General features: G+C 51.1%; 4 protein-coding genes across 4 annotated transcripts; 2 read left to right on the top strand and 2 right to left on the bottom strand.

Moving 5' to 3' along the window:
• Window positions 1-251: 251 nt before the first annotated feature.
• Window positions 252-3425, top strand: BDV14DRAFT_42068 (putative importin beta-2 subunit). The gene is made up of 2 exons (XM_073776729.1): window positions 252-3183; window positions 3250-3425. Exons 1-2 carry the CDS (start codon window positions 580-582, stop codon window positions 3349-3351), a joined length of 2706 nt encoding a protein of 901 aa, XP_073633294.1. The 5' UTR covers window positions 252-579; the 3' UTR covers window positions 3352-3425.
• Window positions 3426-4235: 810 nt separating this feature from the next.
• On the bottom strand, window positions 4236-5308 carry BDV14DRAFT_195026 (putative 26S proteasome-associated ubiquitin C-terminal hydrolase; the record flags this gene model as incomplete). Its single annotated transcript, XM_073772082.1, has 3 exons — window positions 4236-5046; window positions 5104-5198; window positions 5267-5308. 3 exons carry the CDS (start codon window positions 5306-5308, stop codon window positions 4236-4238), a joined length of 948 nt encoding a protein of 315 aa, XP_073633293.1.
• Window positions 5309-5665: 357 nt separating this feature from the next.
• Window positions 5666-5997, top strand: BDV14DRAFT_163026 (uncharacterized protein). Its single transcript, XM_073766964.1, has one exon. It carries the CDS (start codon window positions 5676-5678, stop codon window positions 5934-5936), a length of 261 nt encoding a protein of 86 aa, XP_073633292.1. The 5' UTR covers window positions 5666-5675; the 3' UTR covers window positions 5937-5997.
• Window positions 5998-6956: 959 nt separating this feature from the next.
• On the bottom strand, window positions 6957-8836 carry BDV14DRAFT_195025 (putative C6 transcription factor RosA-like; the record flags this gene model as incomplete). Its single annotated transcript, XM_073772081.1, has 3 exons — window positions 6957-8271; window positions 8317-8619; window positions 8667-8836. 3 exons carry the CDS (start codon window positions 8834-8836, stop codon window positions 6957-6959), a joined length of 1788 nt encoding a protein of 595 aa, XP_073633291.1.
• Window positions 8837-14800: the final 5964 nt, after the last annotated feature.

The raw sequence follows: 14800 nt of genomic DNA, 5'->3' as shown, positions 1-14800 counted from the left end.
GCTTCTATTACCAGTCCAAATCAGAGCAGAGAAACCCAGAGGCAGCTATCAGACGGACAGTTCTGGGGAAGGGTTGAAGTTGGAGCTGGAACCCACCACAAGAGCACGGCGGGGTTTCTGGGCCTACACAATTGCCGTCGTCCACCACTCCCTCCCAATCTCCTGCGAGCGTCCCTCTCTCCTCCCTCCCCCCTCCCTTTATTTTGCATCTCTTCCCATTCTTGGGATTCAATTGTTACTGCTTGGATCTGCTGCTTCTTTATTAATTATCACACCATGGAGTGGCAGCCTCAGGAGGAGCCACTGGGGCAGCTGGCCTACTGCCTCAGGGATTCGTTGAATTCTTACAACAGCGCCGCCCAGAAGCAGGCCGAACAGGTGCGTTGCGCAGTCACTCTCTATTTTTTCCTCTGTCGCTGCAGCTTCTACGCATTTTGCCTCCATATACTATTGAGAAAATGCACTCCGATCTCATGCCCAGCTTCCCTGTCCGCGACCGGACCTAAAACTCCCTGTTGCGCCTGGAAATTTTTCTGGAGACGGAGTAACTGACGTGAGCGCATCATCGGCCTTGTATAGATGTTAAGTCAAGCAACCTCATCACCAGACTTTGTCAACTACCTCACCTACCTCTTCTGCACGTCTCAGCGGCCATCGACGATAAACATGCAGCCCGCCGAGTACGAAGTTGTCCGCGTCGCTGCCGCCCTGAACCTCAAGACGAAGATTCACCTCGCTTTCAACACTATCCCGCAGGACTCCCTCACATATATCCGATCCGCTACCCTCATCGGCCTCCGCGATGCCAACCCGCAGGTGCGGAACTCTGCCGGAATCCTCATAACAGAGTTGATCTCGAAGGCGGGGCTACTGGCGTGGCCCGAGGTGCTGCACGAGCTGCTATCGCTTGTTGAGAACGGAGAGCCCACGACGACTCGGGAAGCCGCCATGTCGGCGCTGTTCAAGGTCTGCGAGGATAACCGCAAGATCCTCGAGCGGGATTACAGCGGGCAGTGTCCGCTCGACGTGATCATCCCGAAGCTGCTGTCATTTAGCTCGATCGAGAGCTTCAAGATTCGCGAGTCCGCTTTGAAGGCTATCCTTATTTTCCTCCCACACCGACCTAAGACCCTCATTGCTCAGATGGACTTGTTCCTGTCGCAGCTGTTCCAGCTGTCTAATGATTCTTCTCTCGAGGTTCAGCGGACGGTGTGTCAGGCCTTCGCACAGCTCGTGGACTTTGCTCCTGAGAAGCTTATCCCTCATATGGAGGGCCTAGTCAGCTACATCATCATGCAGCAGCAGAGTCAGATCGATCCGGAACTGAACCTCGACGCAGCTGAGTTCTGGCTTGTTGCGGGTGAGCAGGCTGCGTTGCAACAGCCTTTGGCGCCTCACATGCCCAAGATTGTTCCCGTTTTACTGCAGAGCATGGTTTATGACGACGAGGAAGCTATTCGGCTGGCCGGAGAGGGCGACGATGCTGACCAGGAAGACCGCGAGGAAGATCTGAAGCCGCAGTTTGCCAGGTCCAAGGCTGGTCGTTTGGACATGTCTAAGACCGGCGGACAGCAGAATGGCAACGCGCAACCGACGCCGGAAGAGGAAGACGACGACTTGAGCGAGGGTGAGATTGAAGACTCGGAATTTGGTGATGATCCTGAGGATGAATGGACATTGCGCAAGTGCTCTGCCGCTGCGTTGGATGTCTTTTCCAATGTCTATCACGAGCCCATCTTCAACGTCATCCTTCCCTATCTCAAGGAGACTCTTCGCCACGAACAATGGGTGCAGCGAGAGGCCGCCGTTCTTACACTTGGTGCTGTGGCCGACGGCTGTATGGACGCAGTTACACCTCATCTCCCCGAGCTTGTTCCGTATCTCATTTCGCTACTGAACGACCCCCAGCCCGTAGTTCGGCAAATCACCTGTTGGTGTCTCGGCCGTTACTCCGAATGGGCTTCGCACATTAACGACCCGGCCGAGCGGTCTACTTTCTTCGAACCCATGATGGACGGTATTCTGCGCCGGATGCTCGATGGAAACAAGAAGGTCCAGGAGGCGGCCGCCTCTGCTTTTGCCAGCTTGGAAGAAAAGTCAGATGCCAACTTGATTCCTTACTGCGAGCCTATTCTCCGCCAGTTTGTGCTTTGCTTTGGCAAATACAAGGATCGCAATATGTACATTCTCTACGACTGTGTTCAGACGCTTGCCGAGTGCGTCATGGGCGAATTGGCCAAACCTCACCTCGTCGAAATTCTCATGCCTGCTCTCATCGACCGCTACAACCAGGTATCCGACCAGTCTCGTGAACTCTTCCCCCTGCTCGAATGTCTGGGATATGTTGCCGCGGCATATGGTGATGAGTTCGCTCAGTTCGCGCCTCCGCTCTTCCAACGGTGTACCAAGATCATCTACCAGAACTTGCAGGAATACGTCGCCTCGGTCAACAACCACACCCTGGACGAGCCTGACAAGGACTTCCTGGTCACCAGCCTTGACTTGCTGAGCGCGATCATCCAGGCGATTGACCCAGCCAAGAGCGGAGAGCTGGTCGCCAACTCACAGCCCCGGTTCTTCGACCTCCTCTGCTTCTGCATGGAGGATCCGAACTACGAAGTCCGTCAATCCTCTTACGCTCTCCTTGGCGACTGCGCCATCAACATCTTCCCCCAACTCGAGCCCTTCACCAACAACATCCTGCCAATCCTCATCAAACAGCTCGACCTTGACCTCATCCGTGATGACGACCGCCACACCGGCTTCAGCGTCCTCAACAACGCTTGCTGGTCCTGCGGTGAAATTGCCGTGAACGAAAAGGCCGCTCTCTCCCCCTACGCCGAGAAGCTCTACCAAGGACTCCTGTCCATTCTCAACAACGAGGAAATCATTGACTCGGTCAATGAAAACGCCGCCATGGCGCTCGGCAGATTGGGTATCTGCTGCTCCGACCAGCTTGCTCCCCGCCTAGCAGAGTACGCGGGACCGTTCCTCAAGTCCATGAGCAGAATCGACTTTACGCGCGAGAAGGCATCCGCATTTCTCGGTTTCAACCAGGTTGTTATGAAGAACCCGGCTGCTATGGAGTCTTCCCTTGGCGACTACTTTGCGGCGATTGCGGCATTCCCTAGCAAGTCCTTGCACCAGGAAGAGTTCCAGGACATTCAGAGTTCATTCCAACAGGTACGCTCATATTTACCCAACCTATCTCTCATGATCAAAATTAGATAAGTGCTAATGATAATGCAGGTCCTCCAAGGCTACAAAAATATGATACCCGATTTCGATTCATTCATGTCCCAGCTTCCCGCCCCCGTCACGCAGAAGCTCCGTTCTGTATATCAGATTTAGATATCTCATTGAATTTTTCTTTACTTTTTTTTCTCTTCCTTTTTCATCTTGTTCTCATGTTTCAGCATTACGTTTATGGGTTTGGCGAAGGGCGTATAAAATCATCATTTATTCATCTGATCTGTTTTTCTGATCTAATTGGCATTCTTACTTTTCTTTGAAATTTACGGCCTGTCTTTGATTGATCTTATTCGATATGATTAATGGCATTGCGGTCTGGTCTGATTTTGTTGGGTTGGTGCATGATTTGCTAAAGAGGAGGATATTTGCCTTGAAGGCACGCAAACAGGGAAACAGACACGGCTCGGTGCAGCTGAATGTAAGAGGAAGAGATGGAAATTTACCTCTCCCGTGAGGCAGAGAGACGTAATGGCATGACCGGCTTTTTCCATTTTCCTTGTTATTCATGCTACTAACTTATGTGATTGTGATGTTGATGATTTACTTTTTGCTTTCTGCGTTTTTTTCTTTGATCTTGATTTGATTGTATATGGGTTACTGTACTTACTTCCTTACTTCCATTGCGTTAGATAGACTAGGTAGCATATTAGGTAGATTTTCTTTAGTCGCAAGTCTCATGGCATTTTCCTTTTCATACTGTTTTTGAGCTGTATGATGCAGAGGGGGGATGGATGGATTGATGGGTGGCAGTGTGGTTTATAATGAGCTAATGAACTACTTTCTTTTCTATCGTTTGTTGCATCTGAGATGATTGCTTAACTCCCTTATTCATAAGCTTTCGATGAGCTTCATTTCAACGTGAAAGTAAAGGTGAAGAGTCATAGGGTCATGATATAGTACATTCCTAGCTACCTCATATCCCAGTCCACTAAGCACAGCCCTTAAAACAGGGAAGTAAAGCGTGAAGATAATGATACAGAAATCTACCTCCTCAACCTCCTCTCCGTCTCCCCCTGCGCCTTAGCAACCCACTCATCAAACCCCCCCTCCTTCTCCTTCCCCCCCGCAACCCCCTTCATAATCTCCCCAATAAACCCCACAAAATTACTCCTGCGCAACCCATTCTCCCAATTCCACTGCGCCCGCTTCCTATCCTCCGCCCGTAACGCATCAAAATCACCCATTTCCGTAGCGGCAATTCTCAGATCCCGCACAGCAGCCATAAGATTAAACCTCGTTTCGGTCTCGGGGTACCGCGCTATCCTCCTTTGCAAGACCTCAATGACTTTCTCAGGGAATGTATCTGCTGTCACTTCGCCGTGGGATATAGGTGACTGTTGCAATCCGTCAAGCTCGAACAATTGCCCGTTTATAGGCGTGTACGCGATGAAGTGGTATACGTCGCCTTCTTCATCGTCGTCTCGTCGGGCGGTCTCGTCGACAAAGGGACTTGCGCGGGCAAATGCATTATGGGCTGCGCGGATTGCCTCGGAATTTGAGAGTGCTTCACCGCGTAAATCAGATGGGAAGCCTGTCGTGAAGTCCTTAAATGAAGAGAGTTCCGAGCCGAGCTCAATTGGCCGGTTGTTGTTCTCTGCGGTGGGCGTGTCGTGGTTTAGTAGGACCGAGAGAATTGCTTGCGTACCGCAGGCATTCTGGATTGTTTGGTTCGCGAAGAAGAAGTTTGGGAGGAGGGTGGAGGGGTCTGTGGGTGTTCCCTCTTGCGTTGAGGTGGATGTGCTGCTGGCTTGTGGACGGAGGTATTTGAAGAGGAAGATTACGCCGTAGACTGTTCTGTTTCTTTTTTGTTAATCGAGGCTCGGCAGATAATTGGGCAAGATGTGCACGTACCCCAGCGACCGAATAGTATCTGGATCCAGCGAGATCAGTTCCTCAAATTGGATGCCCTTGACGCCGAGGTTCTCGACTAGAGAGGTGAAGACGCCCTATACATTGTTTAACAGCGTTAGCTTCTCAATCATTGATGAATTTATATGGATGTGAAGCGACGTACCTCATCCGACTCAATCGTACTCCATCCCGCAGCATCAGCCATTTTGCTCTTGTTCTGTAGTAGTAAAGCTGTACCTGGTTGTCGTAAACAAGCTTCGCAGAATGATGTGATGACATAGGATTCCTTCTGTAATGCGGCAGCATGTTTGGCTTGTTTGCTCTGGACACAAAAGAGCCAAAGCATACAAACATACCAAACACCCAGCTCTCTCGCATAACCGGAACCCGACTAGTAGTGCTAATCTAATCAGTCCTAGCTGAATCCTAAAAACGGTATAGCGGGATTTACCGAATACGAGGGTTCCGTAGCGGGTTAGAGCGCCAAGTTCTCTGGGCTGTCTTTTGGTCTGGCGCTTGGTGACTCCAAGTGGGCCATCTTGTTTAATCTCCCCCACTCATCTAGATTTCCAATGAGATTGAGATTGAGATTGATTGAGGAATTTGGGACTAGTCGTTTGGTTACTAGGCTTGTGGTCTGGCTGGGGGCCCGGGGGGCTGAAGTGACAGTCATCGCGCGCGGTGAACGGGGTTCGCTTCCGTCTTGGGTATGTGTTTCGAAGGAGAAGGAGGCTACCCAGGTATCGATGACTCTACGATGGATTGGTTGCGGGGTTGCGAGGCAAGACTTTCATTTTATTCTATGGATTTTCAGTTTGCAGTTTGCAGTCTAACTATACCGGGAAGAACGAGGCGAGTGCCCGAATACGCCGGGGAGAGGGAGGTAGTATGCCAGTCGCTATACGGTAAACTCCAGGAAGGGACCGACCTGGAGGAATGGACGCAGGAGGACGCTGATCTTCACCGATGTGCTTCATTCCCTGTTACAGTAGTTCTCTACTTACGTTTTACCCTGCAGACGATTCTATAATTAACTACTTCAAGAGCTACGTTGTATACTTGAGTTACGAGCTGTTAATCTACAAGGACCAGACTCCATTCCTGCTTGGCCCATTTCATACCACGAGGTGCAGTAGTAACCCCGTACTCGCCCTCGTATTCCCCAAACAAGTATAGTAAATCAATCCTACGACCCGCGAGTCCACGACTCACGACTCACAAGCTGCAGCCGTAGGGCACGGAATCTGCACTATCAGAATAAGCTCGTTTCAGGCCGCCTGTGGGAATGCGGCGCCGCTTGTCGATCTTTGAGGGTCTTCGTGTTCTGTCTACTATTTTTATCGTGCGTCGTGAGGTTACTTTGACTACGCTGTGATTGTTGCTGTTTGTTGTTAGTCTATACGACGGATGTTGATTTTAGAGCCAACCAGAGGATTGTTCAGAGAGCTGTAGAGTAGTTAATTTCAAATGCTACATTATGAGAGTATCCAATTCGACTGCATTTGCAGTTCATAATTCACAGTATCAGTCCGCCGTAACGCCATAGAAGAGTAAAGATTATTGGGTATCTCGCTCTCCGATTTTTCGGAGTTCCTCCACTGTTGAAAAGTTCAGACCCGCTGTCTGGTCATTTGCAGATCGTATCATGGTGAATAAAGATTTTGTCCCTCTTGAGGGTATATATCAAAGAGATGAAAAAGAAGGAAAGTGCCACACAAGCCGCCTTGGAGAGTCAATCCCGCCTTCTATCGCCAAAAGTTAATGCAAATCGATGTACAACCTCAGTGCGTTTTGTTTGTAGAGTTGATGTTGAAGTAAAAATCACAGAGAATAAAGTGAAAGAGGTTGTGTGATTATGCGCATATGCTTCCCGGCCAGACAGAATCTGAAGTGCCATAATCACCAACAGGGCGGGGATCATCATAGAGCTCCAACGGGCTCAGACCTAGCCCTCCATCGATTCGGGAGGCAGCACCATTCACGATGTCTTCCAGATAGGAGGGTGGGTATGTTGGCGACTGGTGGAGGGCGCCTGGTTGGGCGCAATCAGAAGGTTCATCTCGAGGGTCCGAGAGGAGTTGAGGAGAAGGGTAGAGGCGCGCGGAGCCTGGTGCTGTCACGTACGACGTGGATACTTCGAAAGGTGAGCTCGCAATCGTCACCGCCTGGGGAGACTGAAGAGGAGGGGTATAAGGGGTGTAAGAAGCGGAGACGGAAGACGGGGAGGGCGACGATGCCAGGCGAAAGTCGCTCATTACTTGGAATGGACTCGCGGGTGGTGGAGAGTAGTAGTCGACCGACGTTCGGGGGGACCATTGAAGGCGCGATCGATACTTGGCTGCGAGGTGTCGAGGGAGCTCCATGATCGAAAGAGCGAGCTGCACGTCAGGGTTGAGCGGATTAATGGCATTTCGTGAGTAGATAGTACGGTATATTTCTTCAATAGGTGCCACGGATATGGGACCTAGGTATGCACCTCCCAAATCGGGCAAGAGGCTGTCGAGAACCACAGCAAGGCCGAAAAACTGCCCCAAGATAGCCAAGGCGCCAGTGTCGCCATCGCCACCTCGCAACATAGATGGAGGAAGCCAGAGCAGCCACTGTCTTAGAGGTTGCACACGCTCAAAGGCCTGCTGGGGAGTGAGGGAAAGGATGTCATGTTGAAAATGCCGCGCAAATTCGAGCAGCTCTCCGATCCGACGATAGTGCTCATGGTTATGTGCGACTCGCCTCTGAATGGTTTGGAGTGTGATGATAGTGTGGTCGAGACTGGCTAGGTCCTCGTCTTGGAATTGAAGGCTAGCAATGGCCGGAGAATTTGCGCTTGCTAGATATCTTTGACTCTCCAACAGCATAGCGAGCTCGCACTCCTGTTTCCACATGTGAGGCATTAGGTCCAGTACAGAAGTTAGTCCTTGTTGTAAGGACGCCCAGTTCGGCCAGTCATTATCTTGCCATGATAATAGAATTGAGGCAGCGAGAATGCCTTCGTAGTTGTCGCGGGAGAACAGGGTGATCGCCTTTTGGAGACCTTGCATAGCGACACTGCGGTGGTGGAAGGCCAGCTGTTTGGTTTCCTGGTTTCGGGTTATCCAGGCAAGGTGCGCCGCAGATAGGGCTAGAATCGAGCCCATCACGAAGCCATGGGAGACGCCAATCGAAAGGAAGCTAAACTATTAGTGGAGTTTCACAGTCGCAGCAATTGATACTTACAGTGACATCTTCTGGACCCAGATAGTGCAACTACTGAGCCCTCGTCGGTGGAGATCGATGGAAAGCCCGATGATATGATGAATGAGGCGAAGATCGGTTCGAGATAACTTTTTCCAACAATTTTGCGGGTAATGCATCAAATCGGGGAACGGTGGCAGCCCGGTGTGGTGCCAGTTCTTGATCTCCATTTCGATCTCAGCGGACATCAGAAGGTCAGGGACGTTGCGGACAGAGGTCGACTCGTCGTGGACGGTAGCGACGTCCATGTAGTCACAACGGCAGTTGTGCTTGGTACAGTTGCGACTGTTTGGTTAGCGGAAGGCTTGTGCAAGTGAGGGTAGGGAGCAAACCATTGAGGGAAAGTCTCGTCGCAGCGAATATGGCGCCTCTGGCGCAGCGCATTAGCCTTCTTCCACATTACTATATAATTGACAGACGAGTAACTCACTTTGCAAGTCTTGCAGCCATAGCGCGACTTGGTGTGGCTTCTGCGAGGGGGACCGCCACCAGGACCGGCCATTGTGAAAATGCAAGAGAAGTAATGAAATAATTGATAGAGGCGATAAATAAGGAGGGGACGGAGTAGAAGTCAACTACCCGGAGAAGGCGAGAGCAAGGTGAAGGTGGAGCGACGTCGAGGAGTGTAGAGGAGATGAGGCAGCAAGGCGAGGACCAGGATGAATGGGGATATTTAACAGAAACCCATCAACTGGAGACGAGATGAAGGGTCCTCGGGGACAGCGATTAGTGATGCAGCAAGCGTCCAAAAATAACCACGAGCCGCAAAGCTCAGGCAGATTTGGAGGAGTGACAGCAGCGATGGGAGTGGAGAAGAAGAAGAAGCAAGAAGAAGCAGGAGGTGAGGAAAGCACGTGGGAATACGAGAAAACGGCAGCCAGGAGTTATTTTTATAGCGAAGATTGGCAGCAGACAAGGGACAGGAACAGGAGAGAACAGAAGGTGGAGGAAGGCTAAATATTAAAGTATTGAGCAAGAGCAACAGCTAAGTGAGGTTAACTGAGGAGGGGCGGAAATGGGAAGAAAATAATTACCAAAATAATAATAATAAAATAGAAAAGGGAATCATAAGGGAGCAGAAGAGAAAAAGCAAACCAGAACTAGTCCAGGACTTCTGTCTGGAGACTGGAGAAGAAATGAGGAGACGCCACGGAACGCCCAGTCAAATGCCATACTTGCTGAACGAGTGCGAGAAATGCGGGTGTAGCCTGTTTGGGAGATGAGAAAAGAGAACAGTGGGAGGCATGGGATTACAGCCTGGTCTAGTGCGCAGCAGGAACGTGGTCGGGCAGACGAGGGACTTTGAGCCTCCTCTCACCCCAGATCTTTTCAGTATCGAGTATTCAGGACTACGATAACCTCAAGGGGGTCACTGCAGACCAGCGCTACCAGTTCTCATTAATAAGGATTGACATGGGCGTTCCCTGTCACATAACGTTATCTGGTCCCGTTCCCAACGCAGTGGGACTGTAGAAAGGAGTCACTGAAGAAAGTAAGCCTTATGACTGCTGTGCAAGCGAGGTATCACCGCAGCTCTCAACCACGGCTCATAGCTACAGCCTAAACTCTGGGTCCCGTCTGTCTCCAACTGTCTAGCTGAGAACGGCAGGATCCATCGATCCAATCGTCTGCCAAATCTCGCCCAGCCCTCGTCCAGCCCAGGGTCTAATTCCGCGGCTCAGCATCCTCATCCATAGATCGCTAAACTCTAGCAAGCCCTCCCTTGTCGGATATGGACCTCTGGCTCTGTGGCGAGATTGTGGCAGTAGTCAAGCAATCTTCAGTGGGAAAAATAACAAAGCAAAGCAGAGTGGGGAGCGTTTAAAAGTCTCCATACCAAGCCAAACGGCGTCTTTCTCATCCTCTGGTTCATCGGACATGGTCGGGCGAAGGGGAAGCCTCAAGGCGCGTTTCTAGGCTCTCTTACGATGAGAACGAAGCCAAAAAACAAACCCACGATGGATGTTGCTCTCTATGATGCTGCCTTGTCATTGTGTTCTTTTCTGCCTGTCTGTACGCCATATATGTCATTGTCGGCGGAAGACTGGTATTGGCGCCTGTCACTCCGTTCGACGTCTAGTTTGCCAAATTGAGGACTTCTTGGCCCTTGACATCGCCAGAACGAGCTAGACCCTGTCAATCCACTCGTTCACGATCTAGGGCCGCGATAAGCCAAGCTCTTGTCTCTTCCGGGCAAGATGATCGTTCATTCTAACGACCAGGGGGGGTTTCGGTAAGATCTTCTCGCAGCGAGGAAGCTTCTGACTGCTGAACGCCAGGCGCAGTATTGTTCAGAGACGAGGGGTTACCTAGTTAATGCAGCTCGGTATAACTGCAAGTCATGAGCCAGAATGCGTTGTCAATTGTTGCAGGCTCCAGCATTGCCTTGCGAGGCAGACTGAGTGCCCGGTGTGTCTCGGTTTGGTAAAAAATACCAGAAATACCAGATGCCTTTCGGAGGTTAAGGCTTTTCCGTGGAGGCTGGAGAGTCCCATGGGCATCGCCTTACGCCAAACGGCAAACAACCTTAAAAGCAATTAGCCCCAAGAAGTATTGATCTCCTCGCAGTTTTGCGATTCCTGTCTCCTTGAACAATCTAGTCCAATCAAGTCAGAATGTTTCCCCTTTCAAAAGGAAATGGCGCATGCTGCTGCGCAGTCCAGGTACCGGATTACCAAAGCTAGAAGACACCACAATCATCGAGAAGTTAAGCCTAATATGGCCCAGAGGTGGTTCGTCAAGCCTGATGAGCTAGGACCTGGGACCGGCTATCTCCTAGCGGCCGCTGCGATGAATAACTTGGATATCTGATTATCATGCACTGATTGGTCGACGTTCCAGAATCTGGTCTTGAAGCAATCATCTTGCATTCCGAAGCTGTTTCTGTGCTACTGCCAGGATGTGAAACTGTCAACTACGGAGGTATCCAGACTCGAAGAGCCATGACCTAATTGGTGTTGAGCACCTGCACGTACCTAAGAAAAAGAGCACCTGTGCTTGGCATGTCATTGCGCGGTCCTATCTGGGTTTAGCCGGAACCGGGCGATCCTTCAGATTGGGCCGATAGATTGCGCTAAGATACTTAGCGTGGTGCTATTTTTTGTCTCGTCATCGTTCGAAATGACGATGCCAGGGGGGTTGCCTTTGGGCCTTCAGCCAAGCCAGCAGATGGCGGGAGCGTGTCAATGGCCAGTGAACGCCCGCCTGCTGTCTGCGGCTGAGAAACGAGTATGATAAGGCGGGGGCTTCCAAAAGATCCGTTGCTGTTGGTCCAAATGGGTATCGAATGCATGCAAGTCGTTCGGTTCTGCATGGACTGCCCTCCTCTGCCAGGTGCTTTCGAGCAGACTAGTCGTGCTGGCGGACGGTTGCAAGGTATCACAAAGTTCAGCCGCAGGAAGGAAATGGGATGATGACGATGTGCAGTCTATCGATTGGCGAGAGGATGAACATGATTGCAAAATGATAGTCACTGATCCATGAGTTTGGCGAGATGAGAATCTGAAACATCATCAAACAGCGTCGAGTTGTCAGATCCATGTCATCTCGCTGGATATGGTCAGAATGGGAAGTCAGCGACAGGGCTCCTTGGCACCGCCTATCAGTATTGGACAGGTCGATTAGGAGGGCGGGAGGAGAAAAAGAAAGGAAATTCCAGCAGATTGGTGCAGCATGCTCCCGGCTGGGCTTAAGTGAGCTAAAAAATCGCGAAGTAAAAATTAATGGTGAGATACTCTTGACAAGGTCATCACTCATACGGTCATACCGGGCATGACCGATGGAATTCCGAACAGGGACGAATACTAGGCGCATGGGATCCTCTTTCCCCATACCGAGTAGACCTGTCCGGGGCTGCGGGCCAGGGCCATTGTCAAGTATGTTCAACATCAGAGTGAAGCCTTGCTTAAATTGTTAGTGGAAATATTGGCAGGGTTGAGAGGCTTGGCTGTCAGAAGATGACAGACTCAATGCATCATCGAGGGCTTCGAGGAAATCCCATTCGGTAGGGGAAGGGGACGGCTGCATGCATGAAGTTGCACAGCAGAACTTCTGCCACGTTTTCCGGGGGGTTAGCCAGCGATGGGAGATGAAGCAAAGAGAGCAAAGTGCCCGGTCTGAGGTCAGTGCCTCTGGTCCTAGAAGCTCCGACACAAAGAACCATGTGACCCACGAGCATCTGCAGGTGCGCAGATGATGGCTTCGTCAGAACGGGGATGGCCTGACTCATCTCCGGTGAGGAGGACCGGCCAAATGATCATTCACTGCTCGGATATTTCAGTCTGACCGACAGAGACTGGAGTCTTCAACTGTTCATAGCAGGAGGAAAGGAAAGAAACCGCCCGAGTCGAGTCCAGAGTAGCCCCACGCTAAACCACATCGGAGCAGCGGAGGAAACCGACAGCTCTGGCCAGTCAGCGCCCTGGGATGGGCCGGGGCCGATCGCGCAAGGCTGGATGCCATGCTCTTGGGCCTGCTCTGGGCTGTCGTCCAGGAATTAGTTTCCATCTCGCGAAATGGCGCCTGTTCCAGTTAGTCTGCTGCCGATCCTTGCTGTCGTTAACTTTATCTGCTTCGCTTGAGATGCTCAGTTGTTCACAGTTTGTCAAGAAAATGGCAGATTGATAGCCGCCTTTCTGCAGTCTCGGCTCTCGAGTCCATAGTTACACCAGGCTGACTGCTGAGAACCACGCGGGTTTCGCCTGGGACTGCCTTGATACTGTAAGGGACCGACGCAGAGTAAAAGTTGTGAGTATGAGCAGCTGCTTCTATTCTTGGTCTTGCTTTCAGCAGACCATACTCTTCCCTTCAGAACGATTGTTTGAGGTTCCCCCACTCGCAGCACATCATCGCTCCTGCTGCCACTACTGGCGGAGCATTCTGAGTCCTTCGAGCCAGGATGACCATGTCAGCACCCAAATCTCTTACTCCATACGGTCTCCCTTTCCTTGGCTTGTTTCTAAGAATATTGCTGCCCTTTCGTTGGGGCTTATTATCCTACTGTGAGCCTGTGACCTCACGACTGTTGTTGAAGCAACGAAATTAAGATTGCTCAAGCGAGCTTGAGTGGACCTTTACTCTGTCTCTTTGTGACTCAAGGTTTTTCTTATTGTTGAGTCGGTGGATAGTGCTCCGGTCGCTCCGAGGGAGAAAGTGCCCTAGCCGCGATGATCATTTTCATCAGTCCTTCAGGGTCAGGAGCCCCTTGGCTTTCCAGCCCAATCCCGGGCAGTAGTAGCTCGCCTTCCTCGTCTCTCTGAAGCGTGCTTGTGGACAGGTGCATGGCTCAAACCCACACCGTATACAGGACACTCCCCGCTAGACGGAGAAAATCGAGCTTAAGTCGGCTGCACCAGCCTATCACCAAGATGCTCTCTGCTTTCCCTGTTCTATTTTTGTCCTCCAGCAACTTCAAACTCAATCTCAGAAAGTGATGGGTGTACTTGTACCTACATGACATCCTCTTCAATGCACTTCTCCTTCAATTTCATCTGGGTCTTGGTATCGATGACTTGGATTACCCCGCCATCACAACCCAGAGTGTGGTTCAAGTGAGACAAAAATAGCGCCTCTGACCCAGTTCCCCGATCCTGCCGATCAATCATATCCAACCTCCCCAGCTCAATCCTCCAAACAGATGGCTTGGTGTCTGCATCGTCCGTCCAGAGAGGAGCCGCCGCAAGAGCTTCCCAATGCTGCAAAGCCCAGGCATCATCCGCTGGCACAGGGCTATATCTCAACTCTTAACATCACACCATTCTCGAGGCTCCCCGAAGGAGGTTTATTTCGCGATGATCCTGGTCGCTATAGTTCATACCATACCATTGGGATAGGATACCTGAGGTAGGCCATTAAAGACGACGTCTCTTCCACCAATCCCGCTTACCGCTGATCGTAATCCCGTCACCATCGACGCTGATCTCAATAATCCTGCCCATCGACGTCCGGGGTGATGGTAGATCAGGGACCAGTAAGGCTTCCCATTGAACTGGCATCGACACTTGGCCCACGTCGCCGAGCTTCCATTGTCAGAAAGATCATACGAGACCGCCAGGATTGGAAAAGAAACGACCATCATGCTTCCTCAATTTTTGGAAGCTGGGGTGCTCTGTACCGTAGTCTGCACCTACCTGCATCTCGATGATTTGATCTCACCGAATCACGTCTGTATTAACAGCAGCTCCAAATATAGATGGTGCGATCCACCATGGAGCCTCCTCCAATGTAGGTGCACGGGGAAGGAGCGATGGTTACCGCGGGTGGTGAGCCCTCACTTATGACTTCTTCTTCTTTGAGTTTGGATCAACTATGGAGTCCTCAGATTCTGCTGGACCCCATCTACTGCAGATGCAGTTGACGTTTCACCCCTTTGCCCATGCTAGCGTTCCATATCGCTGCAGGACGCTTGCTATACGGACCAGCGCAGAGGACTGTATCAAATCCTGTTTCTATTGTAGTTACATGAAAC

This window comes from Aspergillus stella-maris (genome assembly GCF_047715825.1).
Source record: "Aspergillus stella-maris strain CBS 113639 unplaced genomic scaffold BDV14scaffold_2, whole genome shotgun sequence".
In the NCBI taxonomy this organism is placed as follows: Eukaryota; Fungi; Ascomycota; class Eurotiomycetes; order Eurotiales; family Aspergillaceae; genus Aspergillus; species Aspergillus stella-maris.
This window is presented reverse-complemented; position numbering and strand designations above follow the sequence as displayed.

What these genes read in the sequence shown, in the direction of transcription:
- BDV14DRAFT_42068 (XM_073776729.1), top strand. Translation starts at nt 580, where the DNA reads ATGTTAAGTCAAGCAACCTCATCACCAGACTTTGTCAACTACCTCACC. An exon ending in TTCAGAGTTCATTCCAACAG is followed by an intron (nt 3,184 to 3,249) that starts GTACGCTCATAT and finishes ATGATAATGCAG; the next exon opens with GTCCTCCAAGGCTACAAAAA.
- BDV14DRAFT_163026 (XM_073766964.1), top strand. Translation starts at nt 5,676, where the DNA reads ATGAGATTGAGATTGAGATTGATTGAGGAATTTGGGACTAGTCGTTTG.